Raw genomic sequence first — 22,438 nt, 5'->3', positions numbered from 1 at the left:
ACCATACAACAGTACAGAGGAAATGAGAAAACTCTCCTCCAAGCGATGAAGCTCAACTGGTTGGAGTATCCTACCAACAGAGAGCGCCACCAGCTTTTTCGCTATTTTTAGAATGCATGAGTCGTTTGCCGTCTGCTAAACGAAGTCTTTCTATATTCCGTTTAGGTAGAGAACTTGAGTCGTTTAGAAGCCGTTTAGTGGTCGTTTAGTGGATTTGTGGCACTTGGGAAATTTCTATTTGCTCTCAACAACTTGACCTTATCATATTCATACACCTACAAACACAAGTCTGGGTAACGCATAAGTTGAAAGCTTACTGTAAAAGCGTGACATGTCGTTGTATGCATCTTGGACGAGTTTTGCTCCTTGGGTACCAGCTGTCAGCTGCGTCAAGCGCGTCAAATTTGACAGCTTTCATGTTGCAGAATTATTTTGTAAAAAAAATCCACTTGGAAATGAACTCTTCCAATATATTCGACGAAAAATAGTGAAAAACTCATTCCTTGTAAGAAGTGTAAGAAAGTTTGTGAAAATCAAACACCTTAAAACGAAGCATAGCGACGTAAGGTAATGAGCAAATAAGCTCGCGCTGTGTATCCTTTGCCACTGTTTGTGCTGCGCTGTACTATTCAGTAAGCTATTGCGCGTGTGTATGTGTGCTTCACTCGGTGTGTATGTGCGTATGTGTAGAATCAAAAAGTAAAATTATGACAGCTACTGCAGGGGGCATCAGCACTGGTCTGCTGCATTCCGGTTGTTAGATTTTGGGCAAACAGAAAATAAAGTGTGCAGTGAGGAACAACCACAACCTCACCGAAGAATAGAAACCTCTCCCTGCGGCTGTGAATTGCGGTACGGTGTCGGCAAAAGTCGGCCAACAGACGCGAGAGCGAAAGCAACCGGTCACTGCAAAAGGGCGACAACGAGAGCAACATTGTCTCTGACACGGCCGTGTCTGTGCCAGAGCTAGCAAGTAAGTAAATTGTCCTTTTTGCATCTCCAACCAACGCGCTGGAACGCTTCCAGAAGGACGGAACCGCAACGACCAGTTGCGCACGTCCGCACGTAGTCCAACGTTCCCTCCCGCCGTCCTCGCCCTTTGTTTGCAAGAAGTGGGCGCTGTCCTTGTTTCTCTCGGGGGCAAATGTTTTTCCCACCTCGGAATCGGCATGTCCCACGCATGTCGACCCCCTCCCGGTTTGCGTGTCCTGTGGAGGTGGCGCCACACTTGTGCCTCTCGAATACCGTATGGCAAGCGGGTGCTGCTGTTGTTGTTGGGTCGAAAGCTTGACACACCCTCAATCCAACACTCCACCCACCAGCACGCCCGTGTCCGTGCGTACGTCTCTCGGCGTTTTACACTCCTTCCCCCCTCCGTTGTACAATGCGGCAGAAAATGTGACCGCAGTGTGGGTCGCGCTAATGCGACACAATTCCGGGTGCTGCGAATGTCGCAGCATCTTTTTCAATGTTTACCTTGCCCCCCTCCCCTCGTATGGGCGCCCTCGTTGTCACGAGCGATTTCGTGTCGTTCGATCACAGCAATCCAATTTGCAAGGTGTCTTGTGACCGATGGCAGCACACGCACATGCGGTTTTGCATGTGTTGTGCAAGCTTGGCCCTGTTTTATTCCCCCGATGCGGAGTAATCCATCCACTCCGAACTGCACGCCAAATTAGCTTCAGCGCACTTTTTTTTTTAATTTCTCACGAACCATTTAATTTGCCTTCCACGCCCATGTGTGCATAACATTACCTCCGCGCCACACACATGCAGCGCAGCACACTGCTTCGTCTGCCCGTAGTGCTTCTGTACCGAAAGCGAAAGATAAGCAAACCGATGGCGTTTCGATAAGTTACCTACTGCGAAGATAAGGCACGGCAGGCAAACAATTGATACCGGCATTTTGTCGAACCCGTTAGTGAGATTGCTTTTAAAAATGCTTTAAAATGTCAATGTGTTTTACTCACACTCATTTTCTTCTCTTTTTTCTTACTTGCAGGGCAACGGCAGCGCTGACAGCAAAGCTATCTCGTCAACAAACCATCCCGAAGTGACCAATCGCACAGAAAACAGGACAATGGGCGACAGCAATACGGCAGCAAAGCATCAGGGCAGCACCACGGACAGTGGTGGTGCTGGCGCCAGTCATCTGATGCCGGGCGGGGCAGCAGGCGGAGCGGGTGGGCTTGCCGGTGGGCTGCAGCACGAGGGCAGCACGGAAGACATCGAGCGGCAGCTGGAGGCACTGGATCAGGAAAGTGATTCCGATTCGGAATCGCTCGAGGAGCTGGACGCGTGCGAAAATATCGAAGTCGTCAATCCGGACCGGACGGCGGCGGACCATTCGGATCCCGCCCTGGACGTTACCATCCGCTACACGATCTGCCTGTTCTGCAAGAAGCCGTTCCAGCTGAAGAAGGAGCTGAAGAAGCACCTGTTCGAGCACATGAAGAACCTGAAGCCGATGAAGGAGAAGAAGATCGTGGAGAAAAAGTTCAAATGTCACAAGTGCTTCAAAACGTACACAGAGAAGGCCCGGGCCGAGAAGCACATGACCAAGTGCAAGAAGGTGTCGAAGCTGCTGCTCGACATGAGCAATGCCGGGGACGGGCGGATACTGGGCGGCACCGAGTACGATGCCGCGATCGCGGAGAAAAGCGCCAAGAGCAGCATGAAGAGCGGTGGCAAGTTCCGCGAGCCTACCTCACCGCGCTCGCTCGTCTTCGATCCGGACATGGCGGACAGTGACGAGCGCTGGGCCTCGACGGCGGTGCGGGTACCGTCCGACGAACGAAGGGAGCGCAACCAGGTGGTGCACTTCGACGAGCGAACAACCAAGGGTGGTGGCGGTGGTCCGGGCAGCTCGGACGAATCGCCCACCTCGCCCGGTACCGGCGGACACTTTCAGAAGTGCTCGTAGAGTCCGACGCATCCCGCAGCCGCAACGCGCGGCTAACCGTAAAACACGGCGGTAAAGATGATCCCGATGCATCCGGCCACTCGGTGCATCGCGGGCACGACACGTACATCGGGCGGCATGACCGACGGATGTAATGTGCTAACAACAGCCTGTGTTTCTTCGTGTTCCTTAGTTACATTTTGTTTCGCTCTTTACTTCATATGTATGTGTGAGTGAGTGTGTGTGTGTGTTTGTGCACATACCCGGCACATGATACACTCGCGCGGCGGGTGCTCGGGGTAATTTGTGCGTATTTTAAATTGCTCACCATTGACATTGACCCATCCAGCACTGATCCCTCGTATTGGGGGAAGCATATACAACACTAAATTCTGCATTCTGCTCATATTGTTTCGTTCCCTTTACCCCCGTGTATGTGTGTGTGTGTGAGTCTGTGTGTGTTGCGTGCAGCGATGAGTGTAAAGATACATTGTTTCTGGTGCTAAACATTTTACCAACCTGGGCATGCCATGGGTAACGATGGTGATACTTTGACGTGTTTCTCAGATGATTCAAATATCCCTTCACCATACCACCCGTACCATTAGTACATCTCGTTGAAATGTCATACCTTAAAGTACGCTTTAAGCAGCTCGCATGTGGTAGCTTTTATCCCAGTTTTGTCTCCCCCACCCCATTTAGTTTGCTATCTGTATTACTGTAAACCCCCCTCCCCCCTATCCGACCAACGCAACGTAACGAAAAGGAATGCCAAACAAGCACAACAAAGTGCGATACAAGTCGTACGCTTACATTTTTACATGGTTTAATCCGGGGACGGGCGATGAAGAGAAGAATAAGGCAAAATCAAACAAAAAAAAAAACGACATCCATTCTAATTATTATTACAGCCGTAACTTATTTACGCGTAGCAACACATTACACAAAAACACATACACGCGCACCACAAAAGAAGCAAACAAATGAGTAAACTCGTTTACGAATGATGATAAAACAAAGGGGAAAGAAAAGAAAATGAAACAAATTACACACCAACACACATACATACTACGCAAACAGTAACAGTTAGTATACATATTAATATAATCATTATTTAAAAGTTAAGCATTGTGATACTTGCCACATACGTTTAATTAAATTCTACTCCCCCTCCCCGCAAAACATACCCAACATAACGTACCATTCGTTGTATATAGTTATACTTGTATGAATATTAATGCCTGTGCTCTATTGATAATAATGTGTATTATATCCTCTATCGCTTCTTGTACCAGTGTACCCGTTCCTTCCCGCTACTCTCCACCCGGGTTCAATGTGTGTACCAGCGTATGAATGAGTCATCCGTTTATCATTTTGATATCGCAGATTATTTAAACTGCTCCTATCATCATCATCATTATCACACTCAAACACCCCGCTGGATAACAATGAAGAAAAGGGACGGAATTCGCGTATTATTCATCCTCCATTGGTGACGGTATCGTTAGTCATTTGGACAAATTTACCTGTTTTTGTATTACCACAACTTTACTAGGATTTCCCCGTAAAAGTGTCCACAGCTCACGGCCTCGTTTTAAGCGTGTAAACACAGTTAAGTGATACTTTGCATTGCTTTTGTCACGTGCAAAGAAGAGACACCGAAACGTTCAATATTCCCCACTGCTCTATGGATCCATTATTCATTCACCTTTTATCACTCACACAAGTCGGATATTTTGTCACAATGTCCAAAATAATGGACACAATGAAAATCCCTTGCTTATGTTTGTGCGCCCCAGCCACCTTCCTCACCCGCCTGCCCTCTCCACGCCGTGTATCATTAGAAATGGCAATCAGTAATAAAGGGGCGGGAGGCGGGAGTTAGGTAAGGTTGAAGTGAGCAAAAATGCTTACCTTCTTACTAGTCGTATAATGTGTTGTGTGTGTGTGTTGCATTGGTGGTATTAGGACGGTATCGAAATCAAACGTTAGTTTATAGAGTGGTAGAGAAAGGCGAATGTAAGCATGGAATTGAAACGCCCCCGCGGAAGATGTGCATGTGCATGCAATTTGCGTTATTCAGGGCGATAGATGGCCAATAGATGTCGTTTGCACAAAACGCGGCGGTTCAGTGTTACGGCGAAGGTTGGCAAAACCACGCACTTCGAACAATCATTGCGAGGAAGAAGTGAAATTGAACAACAATCTCGAATTTTGTGCTCGGAATGCATCTCAAGCTCTAAGAGAAGTGTGAAACCATCTTTTTAATTCAAAACGAAGTAAAAATCGTTACACATACACACAATCAAGAAGAGAAGAGCACGAACTTTGATCGAATAGGCTCCCGCGCGACACGCGAATAATGACTAAACAATAATAATAATAATAATAATAATTATAACAAATATATACTGTTGAATATACCAATTTATCCTTTTCCTTTTCCACTTCGATCAATCTAACGAAATATCACGCTGTGTGTGTGTGTCTGTCTGTTTGAAGAGGAGAAATATCACGACGCCGCGGGCCATAGCAAACTATCACGAAAGTTAAATAAAAGACTTAACAAACTTGCTTAGGAGAAGCTGATCAGCAGTGGCACAGTTCAAGAGAGGATGGTAAAAATTTAAAATGTAACCTCATCTACAATCATTCTACGGCGAGGGATGTGAAACAATTAGGCGCAAAACGTGTGTTTGTTACTGTGTTTTGTTGAATATAGTGCAACGGCATCACTTCACCTCTCCCACACACCATTGTATGTGTGTATGTGTGTCGAAAGAAGGTATGTGTGTGTGTGTCTAATTGTATGTGTGTGTGCATGTTTAATGGATGTCTAAATCGTCGGATTAGATGCTAAAGCCCCTTTTCAAATTAACGTGTGAAGATAAGGCAAATTAGAACCGGCCATGTGAGAAGAGCGTTGAATGGCAATGGGTTGAAACTGGAAACAAACGTATTATGGCAAATTTTGTGCTGTTTATTTGTTAACACACCCTCTAACTAATGATGGGTAGCAGTTCCTTAGTAGCAGAGCGAATCTACTAGCTCCTAGTAGCTGAAAGGCCAAAGAAAGCAGTCTCCTGTATATCTGCGCCCTCGTAGAGATCCCCTGTCCTTGGAAAGAATTCGAGAAAGTTTTCCATTGTATTAGATTTTTTTTTTCTTATTTTCAAAGTCTCTGCTTGTAAAGGATTTCTTCAGTAGATCAAATACGAAAGAAAGTACTGATTTGCCGGGTGAAAATAGGAACGAAGTGTCAACGGGGTTAGTGTATTAGAGTGTATAGGTTTATACCTAACGTATTAAGAAAAGCAGGACGTAACCCTCTATCTAATAAGATAACGAATCAGCCCTAGTATGTATCTGTATTATTGAGTATGAATATATCCCTAAAAGCATGGCTCAATGAATGATTGTATGTTTCTTCCAATTTATTCATTTCTAACATGCGATCCATCCTTTATAGAAACTTTTGCTCGAATTTCTTTCTATTTTCTCCAACTATGTTTTCATTTAACGTCCGTTGTTGTTATATGTGCATGGGGTGCGTTGTGTGTGTGTGTGTGGCAGCTAATAAGTGAAAGAATAACAAAAAATAATGCAAACCGATCGAAAGTTCTTGTTATGATGCCAGAAGTAGTGGAAAGAAAGAAAGTAAGACAAGTAAAAGCAAAATAAGTAAATGTTGAAACAGGAAACTAGCAAAACGAGGAGAGATAAAGAGAGAGAACATAAACATAAAAAGGAAAGAGGAAAAATCTAAACATGATATGCTGCAAAGAAGGAAGTGCAGACAGAACTGGAACATTGAAAACGGAAAAGCAAAACATACAGTGGCTTTTGATACGAATAAAAAAATGACTAAAAATATAGTACAGAATGTAGAGAAAGATATTAAAAAACAAAAATTAAAAAAAAAAACAGAAAAAGACAGAATAAGCGACAAATACATACATACACTACGTAATATATCAACATACACCATTGAGTTTTGTACATGTGTTGTGTGCATGTGTGCTAAAAAAGGGAAACAATATTTCCCGCTCGCTCGGGGATAAGCATGGATATGGTAAATGGAAAAAAAAAATCTCGTAAAAAGAGTTAAATCGGTTGAGGAGTTTATGACACTACTGTTGACAATGATTTTGAAAAGAGAGTAAAGTAAAGAGTGAAGCAGGGAAAATAACATAAGAAAATAATACCAAGCAGACGCACATGCACTAACAGCAAACCTAACAATAAAGAAATCAATAAAAAAAACGAAAGTCTCAGAGTAATAAACGCAAATCAATATTCAAACCGCACGTGTGTATATTTAATTACAAAGAAAAAAATAATTTAAAAAATATCAGCTAATTTGCGGGAAAAGCGGTTCTTCTCGAACGTGGAATGGAAAACGACACGTGGCAACTACTTCACAACACACACAGCCTGCTTTGGTGGAACAATTTTCCTGAAGAATACACCTGGAACACCAAAAACACTTGAAGAAAAGAACATTTCAATCTAAGTAGCCATAACAGCGTGTGAGTACACTGAGAGGAACGTCCTACGCATAGAACAGAAGACAGACAACGAACGCGTACTAAATTATCCACAAAATGAAAACGAAATTTCCCTGCGATGACAATGCCCACGCCGAGGTATGTAAGCGAGTTCCATTTTGGGACACAGTAGTAACCACCGCCTTCGTCCATCCCTGCGCAGCACGCTCGTTTGCTAGCCGTTTGGAAGAGTTGCGAATACATACGGTGCCAGCTAGAGCCGGTCGCAGAAAAGCTACGGCTTCAGTTCCAGCAGCAAGATTCCTGCCATTCCGGCACGATACCGGTGTACCTGTTTGCCAACATCCTTGGCTGCCACCTGGGAGAAGCTGCGAGCAAGGAGTCAGTTTGTCAGCTTGCCGAATACTTTAGCGCCACTGCTGGCCGCACCTCGTACGATCAGTTTTGCGATGTTCTGTTCGGCAAAGAGAAGGGCACCCGCTCACCCTATGCTGGTGATGTTCGCGACCATCCTGACGATCGCTTGTCCGTGTACGAACATCGCAAGCTGGCGCTGATGCTGATGTCGATCGCGAAAGCGTTGCGCTATCGGGAGCACGTGCTAACGCCCTACTTCGAGGACTACTCGTTAACGACCAACACGGCACCATACTGCACGGTACGGTATGCGACACGCGTGCTTTACTTTTTGGGAGTAACGCTCGCCAAGCCGGACACCGTTCTGCTCGTAAAGCGCTTCTCGACCAATGGGCATAATTTCAACTACAAAGCATTTATCGACGAGATCGATCAGCTGGTTCGCTATCTGGATGCGCACGACGGTGCACTCGACCGGGAGAAGGATGATGCGGCAGTGCCGCCGAAAATCATACACACCCACCTGCCCAAGGTGGATCGTACGGAGATTGGTACCGTACCGTTGGCCACCCTGCTGGGTAAGCGTTTCGCTTTTCATCCCTGTTTGGATGCGGCCCGGCGGGACTACGGGTTGGAGGAGCTGCTCCTACGCATACAGCGACACATTTGGAATGGGTCGATCGGTGCGAAGGACTATTTCCAGCCGTACGATCCGCAGCGCTGTGGATGGATGGCCAAGAGCACCTTTATCCGCTGCCTGGACGTGATAGGACTTTCGCCCCTCGATCGATTGCCTTTGAATGAGCGGGAAATTAAGCAGCTTTGCAAACGATATGCTGACCCGAAAGATCCTTGCAAAGTGCATTGGACGGCTTTTGTGGACGAAATGGAGCGGGTGTTTACGGAGAAGCATCTGGACAAGGGTGCGTTCAAGCAGCTTGAAAGTCCTCCACAGGCGGTGAAGAATTTACCCCATCCTGGGAAGGAAGAACTGACCGAGGACGCACTCCACGATGCTGAGCGGATTGTACGTGAGCTGAAGCGCAAAATTGCCTGCAAAAGCATATTGATCGAGCCACCGTTCCAAGATTTCGATACGCATCGTAACGGTCACGTTAGCTTCAGCCAAGCTCGGGAAGTGTTTTCCATGTGTGCCGTACATCTGGAGGAGCGGGAAGCTTTCCTGCTGGAAAAGCTGTACGGTGACGCATTGGGCTTTGATTACAATCAATTCCTGAAGGATGTTGGAGTGACGGTTCCAGCCGATGAGAACAGCACACTGCCGTATCGAAAAATTATCGAAATGATCAACAAAGATCAAACGGGACCGGCAGAACCGATGCCCTGGGAGCGAGATATCGTTCGAGTGCTGGCAAAAGTGAAGGCCCAAACTGTACGGCGCCGGTTACGGTTGGTAGATTATATGGAAGGATTTGATCCGCTAAACCACCACCGTATCAGCGATGAGCAGTTCTGCCGAGGCTTGTCAACGGCCAGCGTTCAGCTGACTCCGAACGAGATGCAGCTGCTGTGCGAGCTGTTCCGCACACCCACCTGCCAGACGGTGGACTACAGGCGGTTCTGTGATACCATTGCCGAAGTCGACTATCAACCGTACCTGGAGCGAGCACCGCTGCTAGTACCGTGCAGCCATTTTCCGGCCGACGAGCAGCCGGTCAATTTTCTCAACTTCCACGAGCGAACCATCCTGTCCAAGGTGCTGCAGAAGCTCGCCCGCCATGCGGACATTGTGTCGAATTTGGGCTCACTGCTGAAAGATTTCGACCGGCAGCAGATCGGACACGTGGGCCGAAACCAGTTGCTGCGCGCGTTCGCAACGCGCGACCTGCACACGCGCATCTCGAGCCGCGAGTTTGAGACGCTGTGCAAATATTTTGCGGTGGAAGTGGGTAAGCGCAAAGGACAATTTAGTTTGGTTAGTAGATATGATATAAAGGAGAATTGTCCTTCTTTTCCCTTCCCACAGGCTATCGACAGGAAGTGAACTACCGTGCGCTGCTGGACGCATTGGATTATTTGTACGAAAATCGAGAAGTTCATCCATTTTAAGCACGATTTATTCCGTTAAATGAAGATTGTTATACCTGCAGGATGTATGGAATGCATTTTTATTAGAAAATCGCAAATTATCGTTCGATTTCCTTGCAACGGCTTTTTTAAATTGCACCCGTTTCCCAACTGCAAACGTCACTGCCCAACTGTCAAATTGTACAGCTGTCAGCGAAATGTTTTTCTGCCGTCGTAATCGCTTATGTCAGATCGGTCCCCCGCCCCTCGCTGTGCTGTGAACACTTTTTCCCCCCTCTCTCAGCGAGACAGCGGAGTTCGTATCAGGTGCTGTGTGGTACTTTCTGCCAGAGTCGGACCAAAAAAAGAGGCCCCAACATACCAGAGGCTTCCCCCGGAGCAAAGCGCTCGCCGTGTGACATACAAGTCGACAAAGTAACGCAGCATCATGTATCGCTTGCTGGTGCAGAAGGCGCTCGCGAACAATTCGAAAGTACGTATCGAGCGGAGTGCGACCGGGTCAGGATTTTGCAGAATGGGATGGATGCGAAAAAAGAGCGTGTTATGTCATAATACGCGGGCGGACTGCACCGTGCCCGTGCTATCGTGTCGGTGCAGTTGCAACCCGTCGCCGGGGCGAGAGAGAGTGTGTGTCGTTGCATTCCCCACCGTCATTGCACCATTTTTCGCTAATCGCCTAAATTCGGTATCCTCGTCCAATGGTTGTGTGGTTTGCAATGCATCCGGCGCACACCAGTATACCAGTGCGCTTTTGACGTGTGCTGCGAGAATGTGTTTATTTTTGTGGTCCCGAAAGAGCGTGATCTAATCTCGGCGATGCTTCTTCTCTTTTAGCGACCGTCCGCCCAGCTGTTCGCCGCCAGCCGATCGTACAGCGGAAGCGCACGAGGTTCCAACCTGCCCCCGCTGCAGGAGGCAGGATTCGGAAAGGTGCTAGTGGTGCTATCCCCGATCCTTATTGGTGGAGGCGTCGTAACGTACGCCAAGTGAGTGTGCAGCTGATGTGCAGCTGATAAGATAAACTGCCAGAGAGGGACCTGCCAGGTTCTAATCGCTGATCGTGATGATGTTGTGCGTTTTCCAGGTACGATAATGAGTTCCGCAAAACGTTAATTACGAATGTTCCCGCGCTGGAACCGGTGCTGAAGACGCTGCTGCAGGAGACGAACCCTCTGGACGAGGTGTCCAAAAAGATGGACGATATTAGCAAAACCATCGGCGAGTACACTTCCACCATCACCGGCTTCTTCGGTGGCGGTGAGGAGGAAAAGAAGCAGGAGAAAAGTAAGACCGATTTTTTTTGGCTTTGATGTGGTTGATTCCTGGACAGATAAACACATGCTTATTTTGCCCTTTTCAGAACCTGATTTACCGCCGATCACCCGCGCCAAGTCGGTTCACGTGCCGGTACCGTCACCTCCCCTTCCGAAACCGGAGCCCATCAATCTCTCCGACAAGGTACCTGAGCAGCCGAAGAAGAAGCCGGAAGCTGCCGCACCAAAGGTGACGACCGCGACGGCCACCAAAGCTGCGGCCGCTGCCACTGCAGCTGCTCCGGCTAAGAGCGCACCGGCAGCACCATCGAAGCCAGCTCCTCTGGCATCTGGCGGCGAAACCGTACCGAAATCCATCAGCGACCTTGAGCAGCAGGTGGAGGTGGCCGCTACGATCGCCATCAAAGAGTACGGGCACGCGGTCGACGTGCTGAAGTCGTACACGAACGAGGTGCGCAAGGTGGTGGACGAGTCGGTCGATAAGCTGGACTCGTCCAGCTGGACCACGCTGCGCAACCGCACGAGTGCGCGGGACACGGCGCTGCAGGCCGCGGAAGATGCGGCCGACAAGGCGAGGGGCAACATCGAGAAGCTGCACGCGTTGCTGAACAGCCGCGAGATCAAGTGCTCGGACGAGCTGAAGGACAAGGCGAGACAGAACATTGCCGCCTACCTGGACCATCTGAAGAAGGCCAAGGAGGAGGTGTATGCGGCGCGCGATCTCGCCTCGCTCGGCGAAAAGTACTGGAAGCGGGTGGAGTCGGCCCGCAACTACTTCGTGGAGGAGATGGAATCGCTCTTCCCGGGTATTAATCTGGCGGAGCGCAAGCTGAACCTTTCCAAGGACGAGCTGGACCTGTTCATCCTGCACGCGTACACGCAGGTGATTGCGCACCAGAAGGAGCTGCAAAAGCTGCAGATCGAGGGCGACCAGAATCTGCGCCGTGCGCTCGAGGCGGTGCGCGGTTCGGACCAGAGCGAGGAGGTGAAGGCACGCCTGGAGTACGAGATTGCGAAGGAGAAGCGCCAGCTGAACCTGCTCAACCAGAAGAAGCTGCTGCTTACGCGGGCCGAGCTGGAGCAGCAGATGCGCGAGCAGCTGAAGCGCCAGACGGAGGCCCACGTGGACCATCTGAAGGATGCGCTGACGCACAAGGAGCTGGAGATGAAGCGAAAGTTCCAGCGCGAGCTGGATGAGAAGATTACCACGGAACAGGCAAGCTACAAGCTGCAGCTCGCGGCAATGCTGGGCAAGCTGAAGGGCATTCACAACGCACTGGTCGGTAAGTAGTGGTTTTTTGGTGGAGTTTTCTAACAATCGGATGGCCTCGATGAGAGATTGTGCTTTTCCCGAGTGAGTGTGTGTCAGTGTCTGTGGTCGCTAACAGTATGTCGTGTTATTTGCTCTTCTTTCCCGCACCACATGCCACACTCATGTTTACTGTGTATGGATGCGCACCATCCACCACCCCTGACTCATTCCATTGACTCATTCATACGCGTGTGTATGTGTGTCATCATTAACTGCTTTAAACTGTGTGGCTAACGAGGATAGAGATTGATACCGAAATGAAAGGTACTTGCTCATAATTTAACCGATCGTAGTTAAGAAAGTAATATGCATGCGTAACACTCTTACTAAATCTTTATGTTTGTGCCTTACGTTTATTGTTGCTTGGTAAAGCCCTTTTCCGGTTCAGTTACTAATATATTTTACCTATTTACCGTTTCCCCCAGAGCATGCTGACGCGGAGAAAAGCGCACACCAAGCGCAAGCCCTGTGGGGAGCCTGCCAGTCCCTGTGGTCGTCGATCCGTAGCGGCCAGCCCGGCAAATCGTGGCGCGATCAGCTGCGCCCGCTGAAGGACGAAATAGCCGCCGTAGCCCGGTCGGCCGAAGGGGACGAGCTGGTGACCGTGGTGCTGAAGGGTCTGCCCGAAACGGCCGTCAAGCGTGGCGTCTACCCGGAGGATGCGCTCCGCGAACGCTTTCTCAAGGTGGAGGAAGTGTCCCGCCGGTTGGCCCTCGTCCCGGCCGAGGGTGCCCGGTTGCCGATGTACGTGCTTTCCTACCTGCAGGCCGCCCTGATCGCTCGCCCCGACAAGCCCATCTCGCAGGACGAGCTCGAGAACAAACCGTTCGACTTTAGCAAGCTGGACACGTACGACATCCTGAACCGCGCCCGGTACTGGCTCGATCGGGGCGACCTGGTCAAGACGGTCCAGTACGTCAATCTGCTGCAGGGGGCGCCGCGCAAGGCCGCACTAGACTGGCTGAACGAGGCGCGCCTGCTGCTGGAAACGCAACAAGCTGCCAGCACGCTGATGGCGCATGCCGCCGCCAGCGGTGTCCGATTCCTGTGAGGCGATTCGTTTTGTATTAATTGTGTACTTGGTCTGGCTAAATGAGCGCAACGGAAAATGCCACAAAATTGTCACACATCCAGCCGACCGGCAATGTGTGGACTTGTGTATCGTAACAGCAATAGTTAGATGCCGAATACAAGGGTCAGTTGTGTTTGTGTTGTCTATTTCGCTCTAGTTTAGTGGCGCGCGGGTAGCGGTGGGTAGCTCGGGTTCGTGAGGAGAGGCATCATTTGCAAAAGAAGAAAAAAAAACATCCATTCGGGTAAAGAAATGACTTTAAGCGAGACAAAAAGTATTGTTAGCGATTCCTTTTTCGCTTTCCCTACTTCGTAGCGCGAATCCTAGATTGTTATTTCACGCCGCATTGATTAATTTATAGAACCGTACTGTCGTTTCAGGATGGTGAGGATTGTAAACGCACGATTCGAGCAGATGGGCTAAAAGACCGTATGAACAGAACAAGTAGAATAAAATAAAATCAGTCATTTCACGTGGAGCATGAAGGGCCCCACATTTGATCGGATGATGAGAAAATACTAACGTGTTGAAAAATATTTAAACTGGGGTCAGCAGCAGCTCTCGTCCACTGTGCACCGATGTGCTGTGGAAATGCTGTCAAACACACAGCATGCCAGGCTCTGTCATCACAAAGCATTGCGTTGGCAAGAACTTGTTGATCGTGGTGCCGACTTTCGTCGCACGGTTCTGTGATATTTTCATTACCTTTTTGTCCCCATCATTCCAGTGATATTCGTTGCATACTTAATCCCTCCAATCCATCCATGGTAGCTACACTGTGACAATCATGCTGAAAGTACTCGTTTTTGCGCTGCTCGCCCTTACCGGCATCTGTCGTGCATCATCGCCCTTGGAGACCGTGAGTGAAGATGATCTCGTGAAGAAGTTTCACAGCCACAACAACTTTATTGTACTTTTCTGTAAGTCCAGTCACAATATACCGCATTGTTGTTATTGTGAGCTCACGGCGGCCCGCGAATTGATTCTCATTCGTTGCCTCTTTGTTTTAGCAAAACCCAACTGTGCCGACTGTGACAAATTTGAGGCCATCTTGTCGAAGCTGAAGCAAGAAATCGAGGACAATCTGCAGGCACATGCGGTGAAAGCGGTAAGCAGCTCGATGGCCCGGCTGTACAGCCCCAGCAAGGAGCCGGCCGTCGTGTACTTCCGCCACGGTGTCCCGCTGCTGTACGATGGAGCGATCGAGGAGGACGCACTGATCGGCAAGCTGATACAGAACAAGGACCCGAACGTGAAGGAGCTTTCCGATGAAACGTTCGAGCATCTTACGCAGGCTTCTAGTGGTGCCACCACCGGTGATTGGTTCATTATGTTGTAAGTGTGTCCAGGGAAATCGTTTCACGCGATTAGAAAATAATCTCAAATTCGATAATATTCGAAAATAATCTTCAAATTATTCGATTTCAGCTACACGACGAACTGCGTCGATTGCCAGCGGCTTACGGCCGTGTGGGAAGCGGTTGCGGCCGATCTGAAAACGCGCATGAATGTCGCTCGTGTTCAAAAAGATGGCAAGGGAAGCGAAACGGCCGCACGGTTTCAGGTGAAAAAGGTGCCAGATTTCGTTTTGTAAGTATTCAACGCGTGGCTCAATTTAAATCGAACGGTAGAGATTAATGTTTAAAACCTTAACAGCCTACGGCAGGGCAAGTACTACCGGTATGAAATAAGCAAGTACGACATCAAATCGTTCGTCTCATTCGCCCAGGACTGGTACAAGAATGCAAAGGCCGAACGCGTTCCAGTGCCGTTGTCACCATTGTAAGTATTTGATTAGGCTCTATTGGTGTAATATATGCCGATATTAACACATTTTATACTTCTCCTTTCAGCGATAATCTTGTTGAACTGGCGGTCCAGTATCTGAAAGATGCGCCAAACATGTACGCCAAGCTGTACAGCGAGTATCCCATGGTTGTGTACGCATTTGGCGCGGGATTGTTGTTCATCGTGCTTGGGTTTGCACTGGCCATCATACTGGCTATCGTAACGCGCTGCAAGGCAGCATCTCGTGCAAAGAAGGAAACAATTAAAAAGGCAAAATAAGTCCTCTCCGGTGTTGGCAGATCGACAGGTAATCTGCAGCCAAATTTTAAATATTGAACAAATAAAACTGTGTCGAAAACGTATTTCGGGAACCATTTTTTTTGTTTATTTGAAATTCTTTTAATTATTACAAAATCTCTGAATGTATTTTTTCCTTTTGGCGCTGTATATCAGAGATTCTGTTCTTTTTAAACAAATTCTAAGCGAATCAATTGATGGAAATTGGTTTTTGGGTGTCAATATTTTGCGAGGCATGTCTCCAGCTTTATATGGTGTTATATATCATTCACCAAGTTCTAATGAAACTAAATTGATTGAGCAACTAGAAATATGGATGGATAGCTTCATTGATTGGACTAAAAAATGTATAATTGTAGGAGATTTTAACATAAATTGGCTGGATCAAGAAAAATCCAGAAATTTAAAAAATTTAATGTGTTCAGTAAATATGCATCAAAGAGTAAACGAGCCAACTCGAATCACCAATCGCTCGAGAACTTTAATTGATCACGTTTATAGTAACATTGATTCAATTGTAGTACAAACTGAACCATCTTTAAAAATCTCCGATCATGAAACAATTAGTATAAAAATAAATGAAAATAAAAAAAATATGGACAAAAAGTCAATTATTAGCTGGAAGAACTATTCACCGCAAGGGTTTTGTCAGTTAGTTTCAACAGCACTGGAACAATCGAACTTTGTAGGGATTGAAGAAAGTGCTAGTGGATTACAAAAAATAATGGCATCGTTATGCATGTATAAGAAATGAATATGTCAAGAAACTAAATACAACTCGTCAGAAATATAATTATGAGGAAATCAACAAAAACAAGGGAAATAGTAAACAGTTGTGGAAATTCTTAAAATCTTTGATAGAGCCTGAGAAAAAATCCACATCAGTAGTAAAGTTTAACGGTCTAATAGAAATAAATGAGTCTGCTATAGCAACAAAATTTAACGAATATTTCATTACCAGCATAAAATCAATTAATGATAACATACAAGTGGTTCCTAAGCCAAATCAACTAATACATACTGAAGATCCGAGACATTTGTTCAACTTCAAAACAATATCCCTGAATGATTTAAAAACAATTTGTTTCAATCTAAAAAATACAGCGGCTATAGGGAAAATAAATTCAAGAGTGATTAAGGATAGTTTTGATATCATTGGAGGACAGCTTTTATCAATAATTAACGAATCTTTGGTAACTGGTATATTTCCAAAAGTGTGGAAGATATCCAAAATAATTCCTATTCCAAAAGTTCCTGGTACTATTAAGGCAGAAGAATTTCGGCCGATTAATATCTTGCATATATTTGAAAAAATATTAGAATTGGTAGTAAAAGAGCAGCTAATGAATCATCTTTCCACTCATGGCTTATTGATACCAGAACAATCTGGATACAGAGAAGGACATTCCTGTGAAACTGCACTTAATCTTGTATTGTCTAAATGGAAAGGTTTTATAGAACAAAAATATGAGGTGCTTGCAGTGTTTTTGGATCTCAAACGTGCGTTTGAAACTATAGCGAGACCTTTATTATTGGACACCCTGCAATCTTTTGGTATTCAAGGAGTTCCTCTAAAATGGTTTACAGATTATCTCGATGGAAGAACGCAAATAACCTCTTTTTTAAATAGTTCTTCAGATCCACTAGAAAACACCCTGGGAGTTCCACAAGGAAGTGTTTTAGGGCCAATCTTGTTTATCATGTATATTAACGACATAAAGAAAATATTGCATTATTGTGAAGTAAATCTGTTTGCCGATGATACAGTATTATTCATCGCAAAACCTAATTTAAAACAAGCAGAGACTCTATTAAATCTAGAACTTAATGTTTTAGATGGCTGGCTAAAATATAAAAAACTGGCTCTAAACATTAATAAAACCAAATACATGATCATATCAAACAAAAATAATCAAGAACAGCTGTGTATTTCAATAAATCAAGAACAAATAGACAATACTGCTGAAATAAAATATTTAGGGGTTATAATTGACAATAAATTAACGTTTGGGCCCCACATAGATAATGTCATAGCGAAAGTAGCAAAAAAAAGTGGTGTCATTAGCAGGCTTAGCAAAGATTTAAACTTTTTTGGTAAACTGCACCTTTACACATCGCTTATTTCACCACATTTGGATTTCTGTGCTTCTATTCTTTTTCTTGGCAATAAAACACAGATACAAAGATTACAACGTATCCAAAACAAAATTATGAGGGTGATTTTGGGTCTTGGTTCAAGAACTTCTTCTAACGTTATGCTTGACATCCTGCAATGGATGTCAGTAAAACAAAGAATAATATATCAAACAATGATTTTCATACATAAAATATTGAATGGAATGTTACCAAGATATCTCGGGGAACAAATAGTTCTAGGAACGGATGTCCATCGTTACCCTACTCGTAGATCAAATGAACCGAGAACACCAAGCTACCTTTCATTAAAAGCACAGAACTCCTTATACTATAAGGGAATTCGAATGTATAATTCGATGCCAAGAAAAGTTGTTAACGCCACAAGTCTGGGAAATTTCAAAAAGGAATGTGCACTGTATGTGAAGCAGGTTATTTAGTAATGTGGTCGTGAAGTGTTTTAGTATAGTAGTATAGTGTAATGTAGAATGTATACTTCTAGAAGTGCTTGCTTGTTTGTATTGTGTAATAGTATTTAATCATAACCGCATTTATCTACTTGATGATGATGGTGCATTTTTTAATTTGTTTTTGTTTAACAGCTATTATGAAAAAATAAGATAAGTTAGAATAAAATTAAAAAAAAAAATAATGTGAGTCTTCAAAGATTCGAGACACGCGCGCGTATAGTGGACTTTGGGGTTTAGACCCACTGGTTGTAAGATGATAGGACTTAGCGGCACCTTATCGGATTCATTAGTGGGTCGAAAACATTCAATCATCCACTCGAATGTTATGTAGAAATATTACTTTCATTTTTATACCTAAATATCTTTAAGATAATTTCGTCCTTCTCGAACCTTTGAAGGGGAAAGTGGAGGGACCATCATCATCATCATTTTCATTTGTAACTCCATTACAACGTCCCAAGAATACTTTTACAAAAAGGTTAATTTGTTACATCTGTCAAACAGTTTGACCTGCACGTGTCAACATGTCACAAATGTAAACAAACATTCCGTGTGGATCCAGCAAAGTGCTCCGTTCCGTACAGCAACCCCTTCGAGTGCAGTGGTTCATTACATTTCCGGATGGAAACGATCGATTCGAAGTGCGATAGAATAGGCCCTTTATAGAATGTCCAGCACACCAGGCGGCAGCGATGGACCAGCAGCTGTGAAAAAGTCCTCGGAGAAAACGCCACGCAAGAGAGACCGCACCGACGGCGGCGGCGGCGGTGGTGGTGGTTCAGCTGGGAAAGGAAACGGCACTAGCAACCTCCAGCGCAAACCAACCGACCGCCATACAGTGAAGAACCGTGTTCTTCCGAAGTATTTTACGCGCGAAAACGACGTTTACGTTACATACAAGTCCGACTTTACAGTAAGGAAGAGTCACCGTGTGCTGGTTGTGTAAAGCACTGACAATGCAACTCCTACCTCTTTCATTCGCAGTATCAGCTCAAATCCTGTCTGGACATCCTGAACTCTCCACTCGGAGAGGTGTTCCTGCACTGCACCGGCCGGGCGATCAACCGTGGCATTAATCTGGCGCTACGGATAAAGGCCGAATTTCCCGAAGCGTTCGAGTACGAGGTGAACACATCCCAGATAGCGATCACGGATGATTTGCACCCCCTGCACGACGAGGACGACTTTATGGTGCAGCGGCGCATGAACTCGTGCCTGCACATTCGACTGTACCGCACAATTACGGTGAAGCAATCCACCAAGGTCGTTGGGGAGAGAACTTAACCGTATACGCGAAGCAAACCGCGCTCTAAAGCCGCAGCAAAAGACTCACGCGCGAAACATGTCGGAGGAGGTAGAAATTAAGACGTACTTTAAGCTGGTGGACGTGGTGAAATGGATCGGCATCACGCAGTTCGAGATACTGGTCAATCTGATTGCCTTCCTGGTGTTTACGATCATGCTCACGGTGAAGGCGGCGAGCGGCGAGCTGAACGGTACGCTCACCGCCAACGAATGGTTGGACCTGTTCTCGCCCATGTTCTGCGGCGACTTCTGCAACACCTACTTCTGCATCATCGTCGGCATACGGATGTACCTGGGCAACAAGCACCGGCAGGCGATGCACCGGCTCGTTTGGAGCATCCCGTTTCTGCTGCTGACGTCCGGGTTCAAGTATCTGGTGTGCCTGAAGCTGTCCGGCCAGATACAGCTCGAGTACAGTGAGGTGTTTTCGCCCATCTTTGTCCTGCTGCAGATGGTGGCGGTGAAGGCGTGCCAGTACAACCAGCAGTCCTGATCGCACGCCAACGCCCCGTCGCGCCGTGAGCTGCTGTCGTTTAGCAATGATGTCGTTCTGGGCACGATCGTGATGCAGTGAGCTGATGATGCCGTTGCTTTCCGCCCGTTAAGCACGTACGATTAATGTTAATTAATAATAAACCTGAATACGATCATATAAATGGAGCCCTGTTTAAGAAAATGTAAAGAAAATGAATGCTCGTGCGCCTGCAAATGGGACAGTATCCAGCGAGATTTGTGTTGTAATGAAGAAAAATAGCTTAAGCTTTAATATTATCATTTTCTCTCAACTTTAAAAGTAACGTAACTATAATCCCGAATAGCATTACTCACAATTTCCGTATAATGAGAATTGATTATTTTAATGTGTGCCACAAATCCACTGCATAGCATACCCGCGATTGCCGAGGCAACATTGTAAGGCCGCCAGACGACCAATGTCACGCGTTGAAGCTAATCGAAACCAACCTGCGGGACAACTTATCCAGATGCTAATCTTAATTGGTAAGTGATTTCTCCTGCTACTTACTCTTTTTCCCCCCTTTTAATCATGAGCTGTAATAGTGAAACCAAACTCACACAAGCTAAACGTTTCGTTCTTTGTAGCATTCAAACGACATTACAAAAAAACACCTCACCAAACAAGTCCGGTTTTCCTCCCTCTCTGCTCAAGCTTTGATGCAGCGTGGTAGTGAACGGTTTCGCCAATGGTGGAACTGGCCCCGCGTGTATGCTTTCTCCGCCTGCAAGCATTTAGCGAAGCAAAAATCCCGCGACCTGCGCTGATGGCTAAACGTGCCCACAAGGTATAAGATGGAGAAACAACACGCACGCACACACACCCGCTGGCCCAAACAGTTTGCACAGATGCACAGACCCTGCTTCATTCGGCCGGGAAGGAATGTCTGTTATTAATCGGTAAGAAAAATACTCTTTTAATTTACCTTAAGTAATTCCGCAACGCATTCACACGTACTCAAACCAGTAAAAAGCAACACAATATTATTGAAACCCTGAAAGGGTGTTGCAGCAAACCTAAATGTAAATTGTTTTTAAAAGCTTCCTCCACATGTTGGTTGCGTTTCGTGCTCATGCTCGTGTTGTTAAATGTCACCCGCCCCACAAAAGGGAAAGCAAATCATTGGTTTTAAATCGTCATTAGCCATGATTTTGGCATGACAAATTTGCCACCACAGCTGGGGTGGGGGGCACCCGTTCGCGCGGGCGGGGGGGGTGCACCCTAACCAGGCGGCACTAAATTACCATAATATTAGTGGCGCACATTCCACGCGCGTACCGAACCGATGCTCTCCCGCTCAAGTATGCAAAAACAGAGAAACATGCACCACCATGTTTTCCATGTCACAATGCCAGGACCTAATCCGGTTTTCTAGCGTCCGAATTCCACACGTGATCGTGATGGAAAGATCCCTTCCCTTCCCGGCCCTTCTCTGTCGCTTCCATTCCATTTCCTCCCGCCAGGCACGAGGTGTGTGTTGGATGTTTTTTTTTGGCAAACGTATAGCCGGCCGGTGGACATGCCGATGTGTCTGCCAAGTGCACTGCCAAGGAAGGAGAAGGCAAACAAAAAAAGAGCCTGCTTTTGGACACAAACACACACACACACACACACACACCATGCCATGCCAATAGAAATCGAAAGCAAACGAAATTCGCCCCCTTTTGTGTCGTGGACCGCTTAACAGTCGGAACGGAAGTACGTTTGACTTTCGATCGAAAACGAATAAAGCTCTTCATCGGTCCCCACTCCTCCAGTCCATCGGTCCAGCGCGGTAATAGGCCCGAATGTGGAATCGTATTTTTGCCATGCTCTCTAGCCAATGGTGGTGGTGGCGGTGTACAATTTCCATTTCACTATTTAATCCCTTCCTGCCTTGCACCCAGCGCTCCAAACCCGCCCAAAATACACCCGAAAATGGCCACCGGCTGTGAGCGGTTTGACTAATTTTCACCACGTCGCGGGACGAGCGACTGTCGAGCCGCCTCCCCCTCCCCCCCCCTCCCCCTCCATAAGGCGGTATGGTTTGTGAAATTGAAAGTGAAATGTTGTTCGACTGCTGGTGCTGCACGTTCCGGACCGGATGGATTGGGCCCGCGGAACTACGCGCCCGATTTTCGATCGATTGCTCTCTGTATGAGATGAGGATGATGTGCAAAGGGATGATTTAATAAGTTTTTAGTGCGGAAAAGTTGCTTCCAAGATGCATTACAAGCATCACAAGTATAAAATGATTTGTCCGGTGTTGCTTTCCTTCTTAATTCAACAGTGCTTTAGGCGGTTTCTATTCGTACATTTTGCTAAACAATTGTCATTTACTTTCCTTTCCGCTTCGAGATGGAGTGATTGAACGATTGAAACAACATGTTGGTCAACACTCAGTACTTTATAGCACTTTTGTTTTTGCTATCTGTAAAACAACACTTCTTTTTACATTGCTGTGCATATTTAAGTACA

At 46.4% G+C, this 22,438-nt stretch overlaps 6 protein-coding genes across 8 annotated transcripts; all 6 read left to right on the top strand.

The window, feature by feature from the left end:
* Window positions 1-387: 387 nt before the first annotated feature.
* On the top strand, window positions 388-5,899 carry LOC11175593 (uncharacterized). 2 transcript variants are annotated; one of them, XM_061650801.1, is made up of 2 exons: window positions 388-973; window positions 2,003-5,899. In XM_061650801.1, the coding sequence occupies exon 2, from the start codon at window positions 2,081-2,083 to the stop codon at window positions 2,921-2,923; it is 843 nt and encodes a 280-aa protein (XP_061506785.1). In that variant the 5' UTR covers window positions 388-973; window positions 2,003-2,080; the 3' UTR covers window positions 2,924-5,899. The 2 variants fall into 2 exon arrangements, with proteins under 2 accessions (XP_061506785.1, XP_061506786.1); XM_061650802.1 differs by lacking the exon at window positions 388-973 and adding an exon at window positions 1,782-1,917.
* A 1,362-nt stretch (window positions 5,900-7,261) lies between these two features.
* Window positions 7,262-9,926, top strand: LOC1273597 (uncharacterized). The gene is made up of 3 exons (XM_312590.6): window positions 7,262-7,548; window positions 7,613-9,677; window positions 9,755-9,926. The coding sequence occupies exons 1-3, from the start codon at window positions 7,507-7,509 to the stop codon at window positions 9,835-9,837; spliced, it is 2,190 nt and encodes a 729-aa protein (XP_312590.6). The 5' UTR covers window positions 7,262-7,506; the 3' UTR covers window positions 9,838-9,926.
* An 80-nt stretch (window positions 9,927-10,006) lies between these two features.
* On the top strand, window positions 10,007-13,952 carry LOC1273598 (MICOS complex subunit Mic60). Of its 2 annotated transcripts, XM_003436053.2 has the most exons (6): window positions 10,021-10,288; window positions 10,651-10,802; window positions 10,901-11,100; window positions 11,177-12,373; window positions 12,646-12,666; window positions 12,828-13,952. In XM_003436053.2, the coding sequence occupies exons 1-6, from the start codon at window positions 10,244-10,246 to the stop codon at window positions 13,451-13,453; spliced, it is 2,241 nt and encodes a 746-aa protein (XP_003436101.2). In that variant the 5' UTR covers window positions 10,021-10,243; the 3' UTR covers window positions 13,454-13,952. The 2 variants fall into 2 exon arrangements, with proteins under 2 accessions (XP_312591.5, XP_003436101.2); XM_312591.6 differs by lacking the exon at window positions 12,646-12,666 and having other exon boundaries at window positions 10,007-10,288.
* A 107-nt stretch (window positions 13,953-14,059) lies between these two features.
* LOC1273599 (thioredoxin domain-containing protein) lies at window positions 14,060-15,624 on the top strand. Its single transcript, XM_312592.6, has 5 exons — window positions 14,060-14,394; window positions 14,485-14,809; window positions 14,903-15,064; window positions 15,131-15,256; window positions 15,328-15,624. Exons 1-5 carry the CDS (start codon window positions 14,262-14,264, stop codon window positions 15,539-15,541), a joined length of 960 nt encoding a protein of 319 aa, XP_312592.5. The 5' UTR covers window positions 14,060-14,261; the 3' UTR covers window positions 15,542-15,624.
* Window positions 15,625-18,703: 3,079 nt separating this feature from the next.
* On the top strand, window positions 18,704-20,123 carry LOC3290606 (ribonuclease P protein subunit p20). The gene is made up of 2 exons (XM_563834.5): window positions 18,704-19,075; window positions 19,147-20,123. Exons 1-2 carry the CDS (start codon window positions 18,830-18,832, stop codon window positions 19,444-19,446), a joined length of 546 nt encoding a protein of 181 aa, XP_563834.5. The 5' UTR covers window positions 18,704-18,829; the 3' UTR covers window positions 19,447-20,123.
* Window positions 19,505-20,123, top strand: LOC11175820 (transmembrane protein 203). Its single transcript, XM_003436052.2, has one exon. The coding sequence runs from the start codon at window positions 19,505-19,507 to the stop codon at window positions 19,958-19,960; it is 456 nt and encodes a 151-aa protein (XP_003436100.1). The 3' UTR covers window positions 19,961-20,123.
* Window positions 20,124-22,438: the final 2,315 nt, after the last annotated feature.

The sequence above is a fragment of the Anopheles gambiae genome, chromosome 2, assembly GCF_943734735.2.
Source record: "Anopheles gambiae chromosome 2, idAnoGambNW_F1_1, whole genome shotgun sequence".
NCBI classification, from domain to species: Eukaryota; Metazoa; Arthropoda; class Insecta; order Diptera; family Culicidae; genus Anopheles; species Anopheles gambiae.
This window is presented reverse-complemented; position numbering and strand designations above follow the sequence as displayed.

Coding starts and splice junctions, on each gene's coding strand:
- LOC11175593 (XM_061650801.1), top strand. CDS start 2,081: ATGGGCGACAGCAATACGGCAGCAAAGCATCAGGGCAGCACCACGGAC.
- LOC1273597 (XM_312590.6), top strand. CDS start 7,507: ATGAAAACGAAATTTCCCTGCGATGACAATGCCCACGCCGAG. Junction 7,549..7,612: donor ATGACAATGCCCACGCCGAG/GTATGTAAGCGA, acceptor ATCCCTGCGCAG/CACGCTCGTTTGCTAGCCGT. Junction 9,678..9,754: donor ATATTTTGCGGTGGAAGTGG/GTAAGCGCAAAG, acceptor CCCTTCCCACAG/GCTATCGACAGGAAGTGAAC.
- LOC1273598 (XM_003436053.2), top strand. CDS start 10,244: ATGTATCGCTTGCTGGTGCAGAAGGCGCTCGCGAACAATTCGAAA. Junction 11,101..11,176: donor GGAAAAGAAGCAGGAGAAAA/GTAAGACCGATT, acceptor TGCCCTTTTCAG/AACCTGATTTACCGCCGATC. Junction 12,374..12,645: donor CATTCACAACGCACTGGTCG/GTAAGTAGTGGT, acceptor TAACGAGGATAG/AGATTGATACCGAAATGAAA.
- LOC1273599 (XM_312592.6), top strand. CDS start 14,262: ATGCTGAAAGTACTCGTTTTTGCGCTGCTCGCCCTTACCGGCATCTGT. Junction 14,395..14,484: donor CAACTTTATTGTACTTTTCT/GTAAGTCCAGTC, acceptor TCTTTGTTTTAG/CAAAACCCAACTGTGCCGAC. Junction 15,257..15,327: donor CCAGTGCCGTTGTCACCATT/GTAAGTATTTGA, acceptor TTCTCCTTTCAG/CGATAATCTTGTTGAACTGG.
- LOC3290606 (XM_563834.5), top strand. CDS start 18,830: ATGTCCAGCACACCAGGCGGCAGCGATGGACCAGCAGCTGTGAAAAAG. Junction 19,076..19,146: donor CATACAAGTCCGACTTTACA/GTAAGGAAGAGT, acceptor TTTCATTCGCAG/TATCAGCTCAAATCCTGTCT.
- LOC11175820 (XM_003436052.2), top strand. CDS start 19,505: ATGTCGGAGGAGGTAGAAATTAAGACGTACTTTAAGCTGGTGGACGTG.